We start from the raw sequence: 22,829 nt of genomic DNA on the forward strand, positions 1-22,829 counted from the left end.
ATCATTCACAAGCTCCCCCTGTGTAGTTCTGGGCTTATTCTGCACCTTTCGAATGATCACTGATACCGCACAAGGGGATATTTTGCATGGAGCCCCAGACCTAGAGCGATTAACATTTGTTTGGTGTTGCTTCCATTTACGAATAATCGCACCAATAGTTGTCAGCCTCTCACCAAGCTGCTTGCCAATGGTTTTGTAGCCCATTCCAGCCTTGTGCAGGTCTACAATCTTATCTCTGACGTCCTTGGCAACTCTTTGGTCTTGCCCATGATGGTGAGGTTGAAGGTGTGAAGAATGATTCTTTGGACAGGTTTCTTTTATAAATTATAAATCTGTGTGCTTCTTGGGCACATAACTGGTCATTGTGAGCCAGAATTCTTGCTGTTTGCTTGGGGGTTCAAATACTTATTTTTTGCATCAAATGCAAATTTTTTTGTTGATATTCTGTTTCTCACTGTTAAAATACACCTACCAATACAATTCTAGATCACACATTTCTTTGTAAGTGACCAAACTTGCGAAATCGGTAGGGTTCAAATACTTATTTTCCATACTGCTGTGGACACAGAGACTCCATGGATTATTGGGTTGATTGTCCTTTATGAATAGGCTTTGAGATAGCTGCATCTGTCTGCTCTGTTTCAGGACCACCAGAGTAATGTCTTGGGAGGCACCATGCAGAATGCCTTGGCTCTCCTCAGTAACCTGATAGCAGAGAAGGATGGCGACCTCCAGCTTTTCTATAAGCAAGGTAAAACAAAAAGTCCCCACCTATACACTTCTGTGTTACAGTGTGTGTGTGTGTGTGTGTGTGTGTGTGTGTCTCTGTGTGTGTGTTAGTGTTTGTGTGTGTGTGTAAATCTGTTTGTCTGTCATTGTATTCTGAATGATTATGTATGGGGGGCAGTTGTATGTGTATTTGGACGCATCAGTGGCCATTCCAGTATATCTGATGCAGTCTACTCCCTCCACCAGCTGCTGCTGCCTCATTAATCTGTGCTCTTCATCGCTCTTTGGCCCTCTCCCCCTCTCCCCCTCCCTCTGTCTCTTTTACTCACTCTCCCTCCTTCTCTCTAACACTGTCTGTCACGCACTCTCCTCCTCTCCTTCTCACTCTCCCTCCTCCTCTCTAACTCTGTCTGTCACACACTCTCCTTCTCTCCTTCTCTCTTCCTCTCTCCAAATGTCCCAGCTGGCTTGTCTTCAAGACGACCGGCTCCATTCACTGAATTATTGAATAAGGGCTTCTTTAGCCATGGCTGTGTTGACAGTTTTAGACTCTCTCCACCACTCTCTTTCTACAATGGGCTGGCTATGAGCATGGCTATGACTATATCTATGGCTATGAGCATGGCTATGGCTATGTCTATGGCTATGAGCATGGCTATGGCTATGTCTATGGCTATGAGTATGACTATGAGCATGGCTATGACTATGGCTATCAGCATGCCTGCTAAGAGCACGTGCTGGGCCAGTAGCTCCATATGGTAGCCATCGGTCCTGTATGTATGCCAGCTCCTCACGCTAGCCATAGGATGAGTCAGAGACACACACACAAGCTCTACATTCCTCAAGGCCATCAGAGACGCACCATGGCAGTGACCCTAATGGATTCCAGCTCAGCTGCATGCCTGTGTGTGTGTGTGTGTGTGTGTGTGTGTGTGTGTGTGTGTGTGTGTGTGTGTGTGTGTGTGTGTGTGTGTGTGTGTGTGTGTGTGTGTGTGTGTGTGTGTGTGTGTGTGTGTGTGTGTCAAGGGAGGATGCCTGGCTTGAGCTGTGTACTCAGTGATGTGGTCCGCTCCACTGAGTCAGCCTGCTGTGGGTCCATCCAAGAGTGAAAACACACACTAAAGATCATATAGTGTTCTATGGTACTTCAAACTGACAGCTGTCACTATTTATGTGTCAGCTCTTGAAGTGTGAAAGGTCTGCACTAGGGGTGTCCATTATGGCTGGAGGGGTTTGCAGAGCACTGCGTAACAGCTTTAATCTCTGTGCTGTAATGAATGAGCAATTTATAAGCAGTACACAAGTGACACAAGAGCTTTTAAGCCATCTTTTTCCAGCAACCTAAGCCTACCCTCTTATTACAGTTAAAAGGTTCATGTGCCATAAAGATAGCAGGTCATTCAAAAGTGTGAGTGTAACTAGAACAGAATTATGAACAATTATTGTAACACTTGAACTAACAGATTGTTTTCACCCAGTGATCAAATGGTTTTAACCATGTAGCAGTTGTCCATCATCGCTCCTATTATCAGTTTCCTTCTACACCCTAAAAGAACACTTAAGGACCTGTTTTCACCAGATGTGTTTTGGCACTCAGTGCCCATGGCCCAGAGCTGCCAACATACACGATTTTGGCGTAGCAGATACGATTTCCAGACCCCAATTACACTGCTACGCTTGACTTGAATATCCTACGCATTTCCCAACAAATAGATCTCATTCTTCTAGCAGGCATTCACGTGCATGGGTTGACATCCAACCAGCCCTAAAGCTCACATATAACCCGTATTATGAATCGTCCCTTGCGCCGGCAACGCGCCAATCGGATTGACCGTACTTTATTTTTTTTTACATGCCTTTACTAATGTTGACCAGCGGCTAGCGGTGAGGTTCGTGGCTGCTGAGGCACCGACTCTTTCAGTGTCAGATTTACAAATATATGAACCCAATAGAGTAGCTTAATAAATCACCATTCAATTGGCAGCTTGCACATTGACAACTGGTTGTTTTTCATATTTCATTTCAGCATTCTTTACACACACATTGGTAAGGTACATACAGTTGGCAGTTGCTAGCTTGTGATGAACTCGGGTTAATATCTGGATATATGAACGGTTTCATACGAAGTTGCACAGGCAGTTCCCATTATAACTGTATATAGTTCAATCGAGGAGACCATAACTAGTGATGGGAATTTCGATTCACTTAGAAGATTCATAGTCCTTTGAGTGAATCACTAAAAAGATCCGAATCTTTTGAGTCCTTTGAATCTGAATCATGTCGCTGAATGAGCCCAGCAGCCCACTCCCTAGTACCTAATGCGCACGCTCACAGCAAACCACTGTAATGCAGTTTTGAGGATATCCAGGGGAAATACGCAAGCACACACACACACACACACACACACACACACACACAGTAAGCCTAGATACATTGAACAAATTGTAACATGATAGGCTTGGCTGGTTAGGCAGCTTATCAGAATTAAATAGCCTATGTAATTTCGGAAATTGTGAATAGATACTTATTTTTTATTCTTACTTAATTTAATAATTTAATTGTCATGTTTACAATAAACAAATTTCAAGAAAATTGGTTCAGACAAGTTACAGTCGATTTTGAGTGAAAGAAGTCATCAAATGATTTAAGTCAGCTTATCTACCTTAGCCTACCTTACACGTTAAACACGGCCTGAAAGTAGCGTTAATGCAGTTACAAACGTAGAAAATGAATCTGACGACGGGCCTGCTTGCTGTATCAATCAATTGAGGTTGGGTGAAAGACTTACTCAAAGGACTCAGGTGAAATGGGTCGGACTCGTATCCGGCTGGGTGAAAGACTAACTTAAAAGACTCATATTGAATGGGTCGGACATATTTGAATATTAAAAAGGATGCAAACATCGGAGATGTCGCCAACGTTACTATCAGTCTCAGATAACAGTCACGTTGGCGACATCTCCGATGTTTGCATCCTTTTTAATTTCACCTGAGTCCTTTGAGTTAGTCTTTCACCCAGCCGGATACGAGTCCGACCCATTTCACCTGAGTCCTTTGAGTTAGTCTTTCACCCAGCCGGATACGAGTCCGACCCATTTCACCTGAATCCCTTGAGTTAGTCTTTCACTCAACCGGATACGAATCCGACCCATGAATTCGCTGAGTCTATGGATCTGGATACAGCTCTGTCTACAGGAAGTTCTTATTCAACCACGCAGCTGGCAGCTCCGGGTCCGTAGCCTATATGCTTAATCTAAGTTACTATGCAGATGAAAAACGGATGTGTTAATGTTGTTATAGACCTACAGTTTGATGACATTATGCTTAATCTAAGTTACTATGCAGATGAAAAACGGATGTGTTAATGTTGTTATAGACCTACAGTTTGATGACATTCGTGCATTGTTTTAATAATGTCGTCCGTAGCAGCCAGAACTGAAAGATTCGGGTTAATTGAGACCACGGACTCGTGACTCATGGGTGAATGTAAGGATTCGGATCTTTGAATCCGATTAACTCAGATTCAGCCACCACTAACCATAACATCAGCTAGATAACTAGCTATCCTTTCATGCAAATTGAACTCTTCCATTTAAATCGTTGAAGGTAATTTAAAGTGTCCTTAGCATAGCAACTATTTAACCGTAACAACCAGGAAACAACTTCAGCTGGAAAGTTGAATTCCTCAAAATCAGCTCATCAATTAAAAGCAGTATTGGGTTCAAAGTGATCACAAACACTTGTATGATGTTAAATGGCTTTACATAGATATTAAACAATCCTCAGATAAATAATGTGAAATCAACGGAGCAAGGGCTTACTCTGATAACGATGTAATGTTAGCGAATGAGGGGTGAGAAGCTCCCCCTTGCTAATATTTAGTCTTCGCTGTTCGTCCAAAGCCAAATATATTCTTCGGGTTCCAAATAGCAATTTGGCTTTGAATGTGAGTAGTCGATCGAGCTATCTTCTGTCCCGTATTTTGAAACAAACTTTTAGCTTCAGCATTGCAGAGATGGGCAAAAATACATCAAAATGTATTTTGATACAAAATACAAAATACCCCTCAAATAAATGTATCAAAATAAAATACAAAATACTGTTGCCAGAAAATGTAATAAAATACAATACATGTATTTTGTATTTTTAAAATACAGGAAATACTTTTTCTGAATTTTCAGTTTTCTCACAATTTGGTATAGCACAACATTCAGGTTTGGGCTATTCAGTGGCGTAATGTAGTAACCACAGGGCCAGGTGCAGGCTATTATGACAGTGGTTTCGTATCCTTTTTTTCATGTTTGTAACCGCCGCCACAGGGCTCTCATTGCAATCTCTATGGCTTCCGGGAGAGCTATCCCCACCGTGCTTTTGTCATACGTAATTGCCAGGTAAGGACTAGGACGCGATCTGGCACTCCGCTGCGAGACTCTCCACTTTGTGAATGAGGCGCGCCTCACCTAGGACGCGGGTCTGGCACTCCGCGCCTGGGAGAGACGCTCCACTTTGTGAATGAGGCGCGCCTCACCTAGGACGCGATCTGGCACTCCGCGCCTGGGCGAGACTCTCCACTTTGTGAATGAGGCGCGCCTCACCTAAGACGCGGGTCTGGCACTCCGCGCCTGGGCGAGACGCTCCACTTTGTGAATGAGGCGCGCCTCACCTAGGACACGATCTGGCACTCCGCGCCGATGAGACTCTTTTTAAAGACCTTAGCCTACTATAAATGTTGTTGAGACTTACTAAAGATCTTACTCATTCTCACAGAGACAAAACAATACACGTAGCCTACTATAAACGTTGTTGAAATTTGTATTAAGTTGAAAGTCAGTAACAAAACAGAGACAAATAGCTACACGTCAAGCAATATCATTTATTTCCTAAAATACGTTTTACGAATCCAACTTACATTACCACTGCAAACTCACAACCTTACAGATAACGTATAGAAGTTGTACTAGCATTTGTATTCAAAGTTTACACTTTAATCTACCAAAGTACTCATTGTTTAACAATACAACTTCCACAAGGTACAGATTATCTTTGACAACATTGGCGCCCACATGTGACATCACACAGATAAATGACCGTGTAGCTATTTGTTTTGTCTCTGTGAGAATGAGTAAGATCTTTAGTAAGAGTCTCAACGACGTTTATAGTAGGCTGAGATCTTTAATAAGAGTCTCATGTGCGCCCGGGCCCCTGGCTCTATGCAATGCGGCGCGGAGTGCCAGATCGCGTCCTAGGTGAGGCGCGCCTCATTCACAAAGTGGAGATTCTCGCCCAGGCGCGGAGTGCCAGATCGCGTCCTAGGTGAGGTGCGCCTCACCTACAAAGTGGAGAGTCTCGCCCAGGCGCGGAGTGCCAGATCGCGTCCCGGACCTTAGCTCTAATTGCGTATAAGGACATCACACGGCTTTAATCAAGTCACATTGTGTAAAGATGGCTAACGTTCAGTGCAACAACTCGATTCGCTCTTTGAAAGAACCTCCTTTAAGTCAGTGTACTAGTGAAGATAATTTGACAAGGATCAAGACAGCATTCTAAGTTTTCGACCACAACCCTGTTTTGTGAAAAAAAAATATTTAACATGAGAGTCAATGAGAGAGATCTGGGGTGATTTCCTTTTCGCCCCAAAAAGGAGCGGGCCATAAGAAGCAACACTTTTGGCAAATTGACTGATTCGACAATGACATTCAGAGGCAGATCAGATGGTCTCGTGGTAGAATCCGACAGAAAAAAAAATCTCCTTCTGCCTAAACACTGGAGAAAGTAATTTGAGTATTTTAAATACAAAATTACTCCACTCCACTCCACACAGTATTTTGATACAAATTACATTTGATTTTTTATCGGCCCTATCAAATACAAATTACAAAATACTCAAAAGCAAATTAACTAGTATTTCAAATACAAGTAATTGAAATACTGCCCATCTCTGAGCATTGGTCTCCAACCATTATTTATCACTTCACATTTCGATTGAAAGTCGCGTTTTCAAGCTCCCGCACGCCCCCTTCATTGAGGCAGAGATACTGCTTTTTCACTGCGGTTTTATGTCAGATCAGCAAGTCTTAAGGCATCGGCATGGTTATCCAATTCACCTCGTACGACTTCACGAGAGACACGCCCTTTCTAATCTGATGATTGTACGACTCACCTCTACCTGCATGGTTCTACGAGGGGCTGTGGAGATTACCAACGGTTTATTATGATGTTACAAGGCCATTACATCATCAACAACAAACTATAAAATAAGAAATCGTTTGTTTTTGTGTATTTTCAGTTAATGATCAGAGGCTGTTGTTGTGAAATGAATTACTAACGACAATGACCAAGCTTGCGGTTATTGCCGAATATTTTCTATTATTATACCACACAAACAGTTCTGCTTTTTTACGTCTACAATTCAGGTTATTTTACAATGTAATCATTAACACTGCATGCTCTGCTAACTCAAACACAAAGAGGCTGTTCGAAAACCAAGAAATGTTTTTATTATTGCTGTAATTAGACGACGTCTCCCTATGCTTTATATGCGGAGAGAGCCACGATAGAGCAAGGAAGAAGGGAGATGTCGGTTTTCCTCCTGCATCGCCGCTGGTGCCCTTCATAGTTTTTTTCATTTTTACAAACTTGTCCCTGATCTTCCTCCAACTCCTAATATACTACTGGACCTCCAGCCCCAGGTTCCCAGCGATCTCTCAGCGATTTTTTTAAAAACGGCGGTGCTGTCATATAGGGAACGAAACAGGAAACGTGATTTTAGCCAGGGGTGTCGGACAGCTCGGATCGGATAGTCGGATCGGATAGTGAGAAAATTCAAGCGCTGCGGATGGCTCTCCGAGGTGCTCAAAGGTGTGGTCCAATTTCAAGGAGGGCGTTTAAGGGCGTTCCTCGTCGGAACGGAGAGCTTGATCGGACAACCATGTGGGGGCCTTTAATAGCTTCTACACAGACGTGAAATACATTAACTATTATATGAAATGAGACGCAGCTTGTCGCTGCCTAACCTCGCATGTCTCCTCTGTTTCACCAGGGCATGCGCAAATTCAGCGATTTTGATTATAAAAATGCTTTAAATAGTTCGAATCCTACAGATATTACATACATAGCACGGATCAGTAGATAAATATTAATATTTATTTTATGTTGACTAATGTTCAGTGCTAAGTGACCATGTGTTTGGGTAATAAAACACTTTTTTGTGTATGTCTTTGTATAATTGTGTGCAACAGTACAGGGAAAAGAGGAAATTATAAACTCAAAATACTGCAGTTATTTTGCAGAAAAACATGTCCTAATATGACCTAAATTGCATCTCAGAGCATGTGAACTCTCTGGCTTTTGGGGGCCTCAGCGGCCCCCAGACCCCCCCCCCCGCCTAAACATTTTATTGCTACTACTTTATGAAACACAATGCTGGCAGCTCTGAAGTGTTTTGTTTCAAGCGGTAATTATTGCTAGGTTACTAAAATGGTCTACCAGCACTCCTAGATGTTAACATTGCCAGTGCTAACTAATTAGCTGAACTTGTAGCAAACGTTCAGTACTCAACAGATTAAAAGGATGACTTTCAAACACATGAAACTCATTTGGCCTTCAGAGAGAAGCTTTTAGGCTTTGTAGTGCAAGTTTAAGTTGTGGTAGTGTTGTTATATTAGTGTTGTTTCATTAAGACACATATGACTGGGATGATTATGTTTTTCTCCTTGATTTTAATCGCCAAAAAGTTGAACTGTTTTCAAGTGGAAGCGCTGGGAACGGAGCAGAAAGGGGCCTTTCTCCAGCAAGGCGGTGGAGTGTTGTTTCTCCGTGTGCTTCATAGGAGTTGTATTATAACAGGCACTGCCAAAGGCAAAAACAATGAGTTGGTGGACACCTTTACTTGTGAGTCGCATCGCAGATTCGTCTCTTGGACCACTGGTTCAGTCCGACGTGCCGCCCTGGTGCCCGGCGCTGAGCTGTGGCCTGCTGCTCTGACACCCAGGCCCATGTTGGCACCCTCTGCGTGTGCCACTTCGCTCCACCACTGGAGGTGTTTACTCTCTCGGAGCCCAAGCAGCTTGCAACAGCTCTCTTTTGGGTTGCCTCATCACATACACTGGCTTCTGGCATACACTCCAGTCTACCTCTCTCTCTCTCTCTCTCTCTCTGTCTCTCTCTCTCTGTCTCTCCCTCTCTCCCTCTCTCTCCCTCTCTTCTCCATCTTCGCTCGACATCTCTCATTATACATGGGGGTCATCTTGTATGTGACTAGAGGAAGTCAGCATCATTACGGGCCGATTGGAAAAGCCTCCTCTTGGAAAACTGTTGACCCAGCACTAAATATAACCCTGACAATTAGCACTATCTCTCGCAGGCGGCTCTGGCTGAAGCGGCCTGCTCTCTCAGCGCAAAGGACTGCTGGAATGGAAGTGGGGGAGAAAGAGAGGGGTTAACACAAAAAAAACATATAATTGTCTCTTTTAGGTGTGACTAGGCAAGTGTAGATGAGGGGAGAGAGAGAGGGGGGAGAGAGAAAGGAGGGAGAGAGAGAGAGAGAGAGAGAAAGAGAGAGGGATGGCAGAGGAAGGAGATGAGTTTTATAATTGGCCAGATTTTCCTGAGCTTGAGATAAGAGCCCCGAGGGAGAGGAGGAAGTGACATGGTGTTGAGAGACACCCCCCCCCCCTCATCCCTCCCTCTCTCTCTGTCTCCCTCTCTCTCTCTGTCTCTCTCTCTCTGACTCTCTCCCTCCACCCCCCCGTTTTTCATTCCTGCATCAGAAACAATGGCATTCACACCCCTTTGATAGTGTTAATGAAAATCTACTCTACTCATTCTCTCTCTTCATGCTAAGAGTTTTAAGATATTTAGTGTTTCCTCTCTGTAGGCACTCACTGTCTCATTTTTCTATTTCCAACATATTACTGAACCAAAAAAACATATTGCAGCGACTGAATTGATGCCTTGATGTTTTTTTCCCACCGGTTGATGGAAGGCTCCCAAATCCTTGAGTGTTTATTTGCATGTATTACTGGGGGGCAATAATGCCAAGAAACAGCAGAGCAGCATCCAAACTCAAGTATGAGCGCAGAAGAATGTGCTGCGCCGAGAAAAAAACGCTTTTTTTCTCATGTCAACAGTGCAGTGAGATGCTGTATTATGCTGGTGTGTTTGCGTCTGTGTGTGAGTGTGTGTGAGTGAGTGTGAGTGTGTGTGAGTGTGTGTGTGTGTGTCTTTTACAAAGTTTCTCCCCATGCTTATTATTTCCGAGTGTAACTTAATTGGTTGCGCTTTCCCCCTGGTGGAAGGTTTTCTCTCCGCTCTGAGTTCCCCACTGTTAGACGATGTGTCTGTGATTACTGTGAGTTCACCACTGTTAGACGATGTGTCTGTGATTACTGTGAGTTCCCCACTGTTGGACGATGTGTCTGTAATTACTCTGAGTTCCCCACTGTTGGACGATGTGTCTGTGATTACTGTGAGTTCACCACTGTTGGACGATGTGTCTGTGATTACTGTGAGTTCCCCACTGTTGGACGATGTGTCTGTGATTACTCTGAGTTCCCCACTGTTGGACGATGTGTCTGTGATTACTCTGAGTTCACCACTGTTGAACGATGTGTCTGTGATTACTCTGAGTTCACCACTGTTGGACGATGTGTCTGTGATTACTCTGAGTTCACCACTGTTGGACGATGTGTCTGTGATTACTCTGAGTTCACCACTGTTGGACGATGTGTCTGTGATTACTGTGAGTTCACCACTGTTGGATGGTGTGTCTGTGATTACTCTTAGTTCCCCACTGTTGGACGATGTGTCTGTGATTACTGTGAGTTCCCCACTGTTGGACGATGTGTCTGTGATTACTCTGAGTTCCCCACTGTTGGACGATGTGTCTGTGATTACTGTGAGTTAACCACTGTTGGACGATGTGTCTGTGATTACTGTGAGTTCACCACTGTTGGACGATGTGTCTGTGATTACTCTGAGTTCCCCACTGTTGGACGATGTGTCTGTGATTACTCTGAGTTCACCACTGTTGGACGATGTGTCTGTGATTACTCTGAGTTCCCCACTGTTGGACGATGTGTCTGTGATTACTGTGAGTTAACCACTGTTGGACGATGTGTCTGTGATTACTGTGAGTTCACTGTTGGACGATGTGTCTGTGATTACTCTGAGTTCACCACTGTTGGACGATGTGTCTGTGATTACTCTGAGTTCCCCACTGTTGGACGATGTGTCTGTGATTACTGTGAGTTCACTGTTGGATTATGTGTCTGTGATTACCCTGAGTTCACCACTGTTGGATGATGTGTCTGTGATTACTCTGCACTCGTTTCAGACTGCTGCTGTCCGTCCAGTGGTGCAGAATCCCATGATCCCAAGCGGGACATAGCAGGTGTAAGCAGGAATTCTGGGGGTCATCATCCACTTGCGGGCTAGTCAGGCTGCTCCTTGTGGCATGCGGTTGAATATATCCCAACTGATGAGTCTCTGTATCAAGTATCGACCTGCTTAGGCTGACCACCACTGTGAGACCCACTTTACATTTTTCTGATTGTTGCAACAGTGCAACTTACTTGCATTGCACTCAGAGACGTCTGTACTGGCAAGGTGACGGACTGTCTGAACACACGGATGCAGCTCTCTGTGTCACTGATTGGGATTCTTGTCCACCTGATGGAGGTGCTGTGTGCTCCGGTGGGGTCCCAGGCGAGGAGCAGAGGTGCTGGTCAGAGGAGAGAGGGCCGGGAGTGAAGCAGGAGGCGTGCTGATTAAGGAGCCGTACGGCTGAGACGCTCCTGCTGTCTGCAGAGGAGCGCGTTCACTCGGGGCAGAGTGCCGGCCTTCGGCCCAGCTCCCGCGGTTCAAGAGTCTCCCCTGATCACAGGTCAACAGGTCAGGCCACGAGCCACGCCGCACCCACACAAGAGCCTCTCATCTGTGGATATGAGCCCATTATTCAGAAGCACTTAATATTTCAGCAGCGGGGACCCGGCAGAAGAAAAGGCAAACATGGAAGGAGGCAGAGAAAGGGGTTAGCGTCTGTGATGAGAGATATTATCTCCCAGGCAGGTAGTTGATCATTGGTGGAGGGGAGATGAGAATGTGAGCTGTAGTGTTATTGTGCTGCGCATTTGCTTGAATAGATGACCAGGCACAAAGGACGGCAAGTTCCTCCATTGTTCAGCACATGGCACATTGTGTCTGGCATTGGGAGGGGTGGAGAAGTTGAAGTGCTGGCCTCAGCTCTTTCATTAGTCATTTCTAGGAGCAATCTACTGGTGTTAATATTAGCTAACTCCAGTCATGTACTCAGACTGGTAATGAGAGGTGTGATGGGAGATCCTGCCAAAAGAGAATAATTGATGGCAAAGTGAGTCCCAGTTTGTTGTCTCCATACAGCTGTGGAAGAATAAAGTCTATTGATGGGCCTAAGAGAGTGGTGGTGTTTATGTCCTTCTACAGTTAAACCTGAATATGGATCTGGATTGAAAACGTGAATATGGATTGGATGGAAGTATTTGAACCCCTAACGATTTCGGAAGTTTGGCAACTTGCAAAGAAATGTGTGATCTAGAATTGTTTTGGTAGGTGTATTTTAACAGTGAGAAACAGAATATCAACTAAAAAATTCAGAAAACTGCATTTTATACCATTTATGACTTAATACTTAATAAGTATTTGAACCCCCAAGCAAACAGCAAGAATTCTGGCTCACAATGACCAGTTATGTGCCCAAGAAGCACACAGATTAGTCCTCATTAGGTCTAACAAGGTAAACCTGCTCTCAACTGGTGACGTTTATAAAAGAAACCTGTCCAAAGAATCATAGTTCACACCTTCAACCTCACCACCATGGGCCAGACCAAAGAGTTGTCCAAGGACGTCAGAGATAAGATTGTAGACCTGCACAAGGCTGGAATGGGCTACAAAACCATTGGCAAGCAGCTTGGTGAGAGGCAGACAACTATTGGTGCGATTATTCGTAAATGGAAGCAAGACCAAACAAATGTTAATCGCTCTAGGTCTTGGGCTCCATGCGAGATATCCCCTCGTGCGGTATCAGTGATCATTCGAAAGGTGCAGAATAACCCCAGAACTACACAGGGGGAGCTTGTGAATGATCTCAAGGCAGCTAGGACCACAGTCACCAAGAAAACCATTGGCAACACACCACGCCGTCATTTTTTGAAGTACTACAGCACTCGCAAGGTCCCTCTGCTCAAGGAAGCGCATGTACAGGGCCTTCTGAAGTTTGCCATTGCACACTTGAATGATTCTAAGGAGGATTGGGAGACAGAATGTGGTCAGATGATACCAAAATCAAGCTATTTGGCATCAACTCGACTTGCCGTGTTTGACAGGGGGGAATGCTGAATATGACCCCAAGAGTACATCATACCCACCATCAAGCACGGAGGTGGAAACATTATGCTTTGGGGCTGTTTTTCTGCCAAGGGTACAGGACGACTCCACCGCATCAAGGGGACTATGGATGGGGCCATGTAACGTGGAATATTGGGCTTGAACCTCATTTCCTCATTCCCTCCCACACTGCAAAAAATGCTTTTCTAACCTAGTGTTATTACTCTTATATTGAGATGAAAAATCTAGTTGGTCTTGTTTCTAGCTAAATTGTACTTACCTAGTGCTTCCTTGGTAAGGTTATTTTTACCTATTTCAAGCAAATATTACTTATTTTAAGAAATCTTAACAAGCCAAATTTGCTTAACGCACTGGCAGCCAAATTTGCTTGTTTTAAGCAAAATCCTGCTTAAATATGTAATTATTTGTCTTAAATCTAGAGGGGCATTTTTTGCAGTGCATTGAAAACGCAACCTTAAAGATTTGGAGAGGATCTGCAAAGAGGAGTGGACCAAAATCCCTCCTGAGATGTGTGTAAACCTGGTGACCAACTACAAGAAACATCTGACGTCTGTGCTTGCCAACAAGGGTTATTCCACCAAGTACTAAGTCATTTTTGTCAGTCAGTTTTGCTAGGGGTTCAAATACTTATTTTTTGCATCAAATAAAGTCATAAATGTTATAAAATGCATTTTTCTGGATTTTTGTGTTGATGTTTTATTTCTCACTGTTAATATACACCTACCATTACAATTATAGATCACACATATTTTTGCAAGTGGCCAAAGTTGTGAAATCGCCAGGGGTTCAAATGCTGTACAACAAGTAACAAAGCTGTGTGTGTGTGTGTGCGTGTGCGTTTGCGTGTGTGTGTGTGCGGTGTGTGTGAGTGTGTGTGTGTGTGTGTGTGTGTGTGTGTTTGTGTATGTTGCAGGTGTGGTGGAGATGGTATGCAGTGTCCTGCTCTACCTTCAGACCGAGGAGCTTCTGGGAGTGAAGGCCAGTGTGTCCTTGCTGCTGTCTCTGCTGGACATCCTCCACAGCCTGCTCAAACAGCTGTCCACCGTGGTCCGCCACGCATTGCAGGTGACTGCTACAGCAACCCCCACACCCCACACCCCCACCATCTATCGATCCATCTCTGTGTCTGTGTCTCTTCCATCTGTCTCCTGCTCACTCCTCTCTCTACCTCTCCTGTTTACTCTTCCAATGAGCTCCTGCTCGATGAAGGAGGAAGTTGAAAGTGCAGAATCCAGGCCTTCAAGTGGGACTCCTCGCAGTAGTTGATCTCTCCTCAGGCAGGCGTGCCCTAGGCTGGCTGGCTTTTTTGGGGTCCAGGGCTGAGGCGCTGGTGACTGAATATGAGCTGAATTTAATCACCCACTCTGGACTCTAATAACCCCATGTGGCTACCAGCCATTCCACAGAACCCTGCACACAACTGAGACTCCAGCGATCATCAGTGAAGCCCATGCTATCCCCCCTGAGTCTAGCGTCCGGCTAAACGTATGCTATCCAGCACACCTAACATTTCCACTCCCCCCCCCCCCCCAGCCAGCACAGCCTCTGAAAGCTTGCTTCCCATCGGGCTGGTAAACACGCTATTGAAGTTCATTATTTGACACTGAGGATTCACAAGGTCCCCCGGCCCACTGGGCATTGGCTGCACTCCCACTGGCCCTCATTATCTGCTGCTCACGTCCTTTTGTCTTCCAGCCGCCATCCTCACATACATATTTATACACAGGCTGCGGAAGGAGAGAATACGGAATGGAAATCAATTCGCCAAGAAAGAAAAAAACAGCTGCAAAAGCTCATTAAAAGGCGTCAACGCAACCCAAATTCATTTGGCCGATAATGATAAGGGAGAGGGAGGTGTACGTGCTTAGAGTCTGCCTTCTCTCTCTCCCTCTCTCGCTTTCTCTCGCTCAAACTCTTTTTCTCTTTCTCCCTCTATCTGTCTGCCTCAGATTTAGCTTGCATTAATATTTCAAATGGATGGGGGAGTTTTAATTGTGAAAGTGCTCCATGCTTTGCAATTAAGCACAAGCTGGAGTTTCAGGGAGAAAAGGTTTGAGACTAATCGCATATCCGCAGACAGCCAGTCAATCTTCATGAAGTTTCAGCAGCGACCCGATGGAAGGAGAGAGTGAGAGAGCGAGAAAGAGCGAGCTGAAAACTCCTTGTGAAATAGGGAGGAGGGTGGGAAAATGAACTCATACTCCAGACGGAGAGTGTCACAGTCAGTTTAGCAAGACAGAGTTGAAGTGTCGGGTAAACAGAAGTTGGAAAATATAGAGAAGTGTTTTTCTCCTTTTTGTTGTGTTTTTTTTTCTGTGTATTATTTTCAAACTGCATCTATTTTCATCACTAAAGAGTGGTGAACTTGTTTAGTAACATGGCCTTTCAAATGTGCTTTCTGACAGGGAGGGCATTTTAATAAAGGCTAATTAAGTCAGGAGTGTTTTTCTGCTGTCTCTCTGGCTGTGTTTGTGTTGGGAATGACAGCAGGAAGGGTGCAAGTCCACTGGCGAGGAGAGGAAGCCGAGGAATCTGCTATGGCTAGAAATAGATCCAGCTCCACTGTGCTGCCTTCATGACAGAATGAGTTAAAGCAACACTCAGGGGCATCGGGCTGGATGAGCTTCTCCTATTTATACTAGTTCTTCTCTCTCTCTCTCTCTCTCTCTCTCTCTCTCTATCTCTCCCCCTCTCTCTCTCTCTCTCCCTCTCTCTCTAGGCCCAGAAAGCAGAGAGTTCTGAAGAGACTCATGCTGCTGAGGAGCTTCTTCTCATAAACAAGCCACTAACTGATCTGAACAACCTCCTCATTCAGATGGTGAGAGAGACTACTGTGTGTGCGTGTGCGTGTGCGTGAGCGTGTGCGTGTGCGTGTGCGCGTGCGCGCGTGTGTGTGTGTGTGTGATGTCCTCTCTCGTATGAATACATGTTTCTTTCTGCTCTGTGGCCATTCATGTCAGTCTGTTGTCACTGCCCAGCCAAGGCCTGTAGCCAGCCATTTGTTGAGTTATGACCTCTGGCACCTCCGAAAGGCCACTGCATCCAGGGCATCTGCCCTACGGCATCAAAAAGGGCAGGGTGACCATTAACACAAGATAGCTGTCCAGTAAATGCCAATCTTTCAATTCAGTAGTGCCTTTCAGTGGCATACAGCTAAGGGGAAGGGTTAACATAGTCCATAAGTGCATATCAAATTCTATTACATTTTCAATATGATATAACATTTAATGTCTCTTATAATATACACCAACACATATTATTGACCACAAGGCATAGCTTTCATTTTTAACAGTACTTTTATTAATAGATGTTATCAGTGGACACAGTGAACCTGCACCGTAGAAGCCCGTCCGTAGGTAATCGATAGGTATCATTAACACTGGAGTGATCACCTGATGATTTCTGTGAGATTGTATTTACAACTAGTCATGACCTACCTGGAGACTGGAATCAAAGAGCACAAATTGAATGATGCCAGCTGCATTTTTTATTACAAGTTGGATAATTTATGCTTCCAATTGATTATCTATGGCAAACTATGACTCAAGTATTACACACTTCTGATGGGGCCATGCTGCATTGATTGGGTGGGGTGTTCTTGATGCAGGTCTAATTTAATGTAAGCCATGAAATAATAACACACGTTCTGCTGATTCTGTTTCCAGGAGTAGTTGAGAGACAGAATGAGTTCACCTATCTTTCTTTTTTTTCTCCCAAAAGCTGTTTCTCTGGTAATTTTAGTTTTTTTCTTGCAAAAGCAATTTATTGTAGCCTGATAGTGAATTATGAAGAACTCATTTTGAAATAATCAATCTAAACATTGGACCATTCATAATTCAGGAATGAAGAGGGTCTTTTATCCACCCCGCTGACGGCTCAAATTGACGCTGATACAGCAGGATAAATGTGTCTGATTCCGTTGTCAATAATGGATGGAGGATGCATTTTGTATGGCAGTGTGGTGCTTGTTGTCTTCAGGAGATGGAGATGAAGTTGTATGTCAGGGAGGTGTTCAGGGCTGGAGATGGAGCCTGTGTTTGAGTGGCCAACTCTGGCACAGTGCTACTGACAGGCAGCTCCTCGCCTGAGTTGGACTTCTAGAACTTTCCACAATGACCTTCAGCTCCACTCTCACCCCAGCCTCCACAGATACACAAGCACACACAGCACGCTCTTACACAAGCGTCCATACATGTGTACTCATACTCCCACACACACGTACACACACACACACACACACACACACACACACACACACACACACACACACACACACACACACACACACACACTCACACACACACACTCACAGTACTTACTGACACATACTCATTTATGAAAACACACACATAAACACACACGTAAACACAAATGCATTAACAACATAAACTATATAGTATACTCAAACACATGTGACCCACATAATCACACTCTCCCACAGTCATATAGTACACTTCCACCCATGCGCACTCAAATACAGAGAGAGTAAGTGGAGAGAGGAACAGATGGTTCAGGATCATCCCCAGTGGGAGAGGTCCTTCCACTCTCTGCCCTTCCCTGTCAGTCTGCCTGTGGGCCCAGGCCTCATGCACCTCAGCAAGCAGCAGGCTGGGTCTGCCTCCACTCCCCTGGCCACCTCACAAAGCTGCGCCCACCAGGAGCCCACAAGGGACTGGCTCTCCCACCCACCAGTCAGGTGCCCTGCTCTGTCCATGCCCTGCTAACATTAGCCCAGCCATGCTTCATCTCATCTGAAGTACCCTCCTGAACACAGCAGCTCAATATCTGCCTTCCACACAACTCAAGGCACTCCCCTGTGTGTCTGTGTGACGGTGTGTGTGTGCGCGCGCATGCATGCATTCACATGCAGGTCATTAACATGTGAGTGTTAATGTGAAATTGAGTGTCTGTGCAGGTCTGCATGTGTGGGTCCGCCCACAGGAGCCTGTTCAGTGACAGGGAGTGTATAAGTGGAATGGCAGGACACAGTCACAAGGTCAGGCTGCGCTGAGGCTGGCGCTGTCGCTGTGGGAGTTCAGGAACAGACTGCAGCCCTCTGGGGCCTCAGCTAGTGCTTGTGTGTGTGTGTGTGTGTGTGTGTGTGTGTGTGTGAGGACCACCATCTCTGATGATGGTACGCTCGTGCACAGTGGGAACAGATTGTTTGTGAAGTAAAGGTAGAGGCATTGCCCCAAGCTGTTCTTTTGTTCCGAACTTGTGAGGTGACTGTTGGTCAGGCTGAGAGGACAGCATGTGATGGTGTGTGTGTGTTCAGGAGAGAGTAGAATGGAGTGTGTGTGTTCAGAAGGGAGTATAATGGAGTGTGTGTTCAGGAAAGAGTAGAATGAAGTGTGTGTGTGTGTGTGTGTGTGTGTTCAGGAGAGGAGAGAATAGAATGGAGTGTGTGTGTGTGTGTGTGTGTGTGTGTGTTCAGGAAAGAGTATAATAGATGTGTGTGTGTGTTCAGGAGAGAGTAGAATGAAGTGTGTGTGTGTGTGTGTGTGTGTGTGGGTGTGTGTGTGTGTTCAGGAGAGAGTAGAATGGAGTGCGTGTGTTCAGGAGAGAGTAGAATGGAGTGTGTGTGTTCAGGAGAGAGTAGAATGGAGTGTGTGTGTTCAGGAGAGAGTAGAATGGAGTGTGTGGGTTCAGGAGAGAGTAGAATGGAGTGTGTGTGTTTTGGGGACAGACAGTAGAAGTGTTCTAGAGAGAGAGTTCTGCAGAAAGAGAGTGTTTGTGAGTTCAGCCTTGTTTCCTGACGCCATCAGCGTGTTTGCCAGTGACTGGTGGTCAGTGACCTAGTCCCTAAAGGGGACCCTTAATCTCTTTGATCCTTTCGCTGCCTTTCAGAACGTCACTCCCCCTATTTGATTCTTCCGACTCTGCCTTTCTTTTAGGTTCCTCCCCCTGCGCATCTACAAGCAGTGCTGATTAAACAAGGCTGTTATATTAGCGGCGCTAAGCAGGTGTTAGCTCTTGTCTGCACTGACTCTGTGCTGGCATGCGAACAAGAGAGGGCCTGGCAGCCAAAGCCCAGGGGAAGAGCCCTTCTTTGGGGGGAGCGGAGGAGTGCTGGCCCCTTCAGGAGCACATTGTCTGCACTCTAAGCATTCCACCCATTCTGAGAGGGCGGCAGGGGACACAAAGGGAGAGGAGCCCCTTGCCCACTGGCCCCTCAGGGCCTCCTGGGATTAGGGCGTTGTATAGGGAAGGGGGCAGCAACGGATCAGTGCTGAAAGGAAGCCTGGAAATCCCCGTGCTCACACCCACCGGCTTTGGGCAGAATGGGAGATTGAGACGGACAATCCCTGGGGGCAGCAGAGGGTCGACTTGGGTTGTCACGGCGTCGGGGGGACCCTTTGAGGGGAGAGGCCCTCTCACTGCCTCAAGATGGCCCCCTCTCCTGAGGGATGAGCCACCCTAGAGCCGCTCGGCAGTTGGAGCAGTCCTCATGGAGGAAGTCTAGTCCAGTTCCCTCAACCAGTGACCTGGGACAACACACCAAAACACCCACCCAACTAATACTGCACCTCCAGGGCTACACTGAACAGCAGCTTTGCCTCAAACTCAGGCTCTCATTACTTACATGGTCCCCAGACAAATGCACAGCAAATACAAAGAATCTAATAGCATGTATACAATATAAATTCTATAGCTGATAAGAAACTATGGTAGAGTGTTAACTGAAACACCTTGGGACACAACTCCAGGTTGAGTGTGTGAGTAGGAGGAGAGAGCTGATGATTAGTTTGTGTTCCCAGCTGGTGAGCTCAGACCTGGAGGTGTACGAGGAGGCCAGCCAGTGCCTGTCCCTGCTAGCGCAGCTGTACGGCGGCCAGGGCCCAGACTGCCTCATCCCGGAGGATCTCCTCAGCTTGGAGCAGGCGCTGCAGGCACACCCCCAGCCTCGAGAGCAGAAGCTCCTGTTACGGGTCATCAAACGCCTGGTGAGAACACCGCACACATGTGTCTTCTTACATACACACATACAATACACACAAATGTGTCTACTTACATACACACATACAATACACACAAATGTGTCTACTTACATACACACATACAATACACACACATGTGTTTACTTACATACACAAATACAATACACACACATGTGTTTACTTACGTACACACACAATAAACACACATGTGTTTATTTATATACACATAAACTATACACACACATGTGTTTACTTACATACACACACATGTGTCTACTCAAATACGCACATAAATCACACACATATATGTCTTCTTACATACACACATATACAATACACACATATGTGTCTACTCACATACACATATACAATACACACATGTGTGTCTACTCACATACACACATACAATACACACACGTGTTTACTTACAGACACAATACACACGCATATGTCTACTTACATACAATACACACACACGTGTTTACTTACAGACACAATACACACGCATATGTCTACTTACATACAATACACACACACGTGTTTACTTACAGACACAATACACACGCATATGTCTACTTACATACAATACACACACGTGTGTCTACTTACATACACACATATAATACACACACACGTGTTTACTTACATAGACACACAATAAACACACATGTGTCTACTAACATACACACATATAATACACACACACGTGTTTACTTACATAGACACATACAATACACACACAGTGTTTCCCCTACCATTGTATAAGGGAGGCGCCCCGCCCCCCCAACGGCACCCCCCGCCCCCCCTGGAAGGTCAAGTTAACTTAGCTCAATTTTATTTTCTAAAAAGCGCCAGATCACAACAGAGGTCATTTAAGGATACCTTTCCTATAGAACAGGTCTATAGCTTGTTCTTTTTTTAAACACAATAAATAGCCTTGTGTTATTAATGTTATTTGCACGACGGCATGTCATTTTTGTCACTAGATTCGCGCGTTTACAATTGTCCTCTGCTCTCTGTATCGCGCAAGGCAGAGCTCTGCCCCGATGCGCACACATTACTTTCTGTTTGAAGATAGCTTGAGTGTTCACTGACTTTTTTCTTGTTGTACAGAATTTTCATATTGTAAAACAAATATATTTGGCAATATATTTGGAAATAGTGTCCGATTTGAATGGGGTATTTATTCATGTATATTTTGTCATCACTCGATCTTGAGAGATGTCTTCAAGTAACGTTAATGTTCTGAACATGAAACATTCTAATGTGTGCACCCAGTCTCAGAGAGTTACTAGCCAGACTAGCAGTAGCTACTGAAAGAATGACATGGATCCAGCAAAGCGTAAAGCTAAACCAAAATATGAAGATGAACATCGGACGTTCTGGCCTGAATAGAAGGAATATTTGCGGAGCGAAATGGAAAACCCCTCTGCTTAATATGCAGACGTCACCGTCGCATTTTAAACCCTTGAACTTGGAGCGCAGTCTCTCCACACACAATGCAGCTAACATAGCCCAGGAGTTCCTAAAGGCACAGAGATGGACAAGCACAAGGTATTTACATTGATACGTCAGTCAGAGAAACAGACTCGGTTTTTGGGGAAATTTACGAAGTACTCTGAAACGGTCACGTTGGCATCGTATCAGGTGTCATGGAATATTGCTCGATCAAAAAAGTCATATAGTGAGGGAGAGTTTGAGAATTGAACAGAGGATATCTGACATGAGCACCTTACTCAGCAGATATTTAAAATCTACATTTGTTAATTTCTCTTTCTAAAACCCACTAGAGGACACTATTTAAAAGGTTATTTAAAAAACAAAAGGGAGGCAACTGCTCTGCTTTGTTTTGAGGCCTCACATAAATATGAGGAGGCAAAGGGTAGTAGCTGCTCCTAAGCTTTCTCTCCCAGGTCAGGGTGCTCCTGCTTCACACACATCCAAAACAAAATCTCAGCGGATGTCTTCAACATGTTTTAATTTGTGCCATATTTTAAATCTAAATTTGTTAATTTCTCTTCCTAAAACCCACTAGAGGACACTATTTAAAAGGTTATTTTCAAAAAAAAATCTTATGGGGGACCATGCCCCCAGACCCCCCTAGTTTTGCTGGGTCACAGGAAAACAAATAGGTTTTATGTAGGGGCTTATCCCCCCCCAAAAGTGGGAAGCTCCCGCAAAATCAGGAATTAGGGGAAACACTGACACACATGTGTTTACTTACGTACGCAGACAAAATACACATGCATACGTCTACTTACATACAATACACACATGTGTGTCTACTCACATACACACATTCAATACACACACATGTGTCTACTTACATACACACATACAATATACACAAATGTGTCTACTTACATACACACATACAATACACACACATGTCTGCTTACGTTCATCTACTGCATACTTATTACATATTATAACACGGGTAGATGGAATTATAACACGGGTAGATGGAATCCACCATTCTGAGAGTGAGTTCCGGGGTGTGCTATATTCAACGATATAGTAACTGTTCGACCTGTTTTCATCTACCTGAGCGTTCCATATCAGTGCGCACTCAGAAAAAAACCTGAACCAAGATGGCGGCGTGTTGTGGGCAATGTAGTGGGGAATGTTTCATGTGAATTAAGCCATCTACACGACTTTTTATATGTCTACATTGACTCGGTTAGTTGTTTCTGTGCTACATGAATGTTGCAGAGTGTTGTAAGTCTTAACTGAAAGTCTCGAATATTATTTGTAGGTGACTGCTAACCCTAGACCAAAAACC

General features: G+C 44.8%; 1 protein-coding gene across 1 annotated transcript in view; it reads left to right on the forward strand.

The window, feature by feature from the left end:
- The window catches only part of ulk4 (unc-51 like kinase 4), a gene marked incomplete at its 3' end in the record, with an annotated part of 104,516 nt that overhangs the window by 77,254 nt on the left and 4,433 nt on the right, over window positions 1-22,829 (forward strand). The window contains exons 31-34 of the mRNA XM_080857342.1: window positions 646-751; window positions 14,023-14,174; window positions 15,829-15,927; window positions 19,868-20,053. Coding sequence (XP_080713468.1) covers window positions 646-751; window positions 14,023-14,174; window positions 15,829-15,927; window positions 19,868-20,053 — 543 coding nt within the window. The remainder of the gene's footprint in view (window positions 1-645; window positions 752-14,022; window positions 14,175-15,828; window positions 15,928-19,867; window positions 20,054-22,829) is intronic.

The sequence above is a fragment of the Sprattus sprattus genome (assembly GCF_963457725.1).
Source record: "Sprattus sprattus genome assembly, chromosome: 19".
In the NCBI taxonomy this organism is placed as follows: domain Eukaryota; kingdom Metazoa; phylum Chordata; class Actinopteri; order Clupeiformes; family Clupeidae; genus Sprattus; species Sprattus sprattus.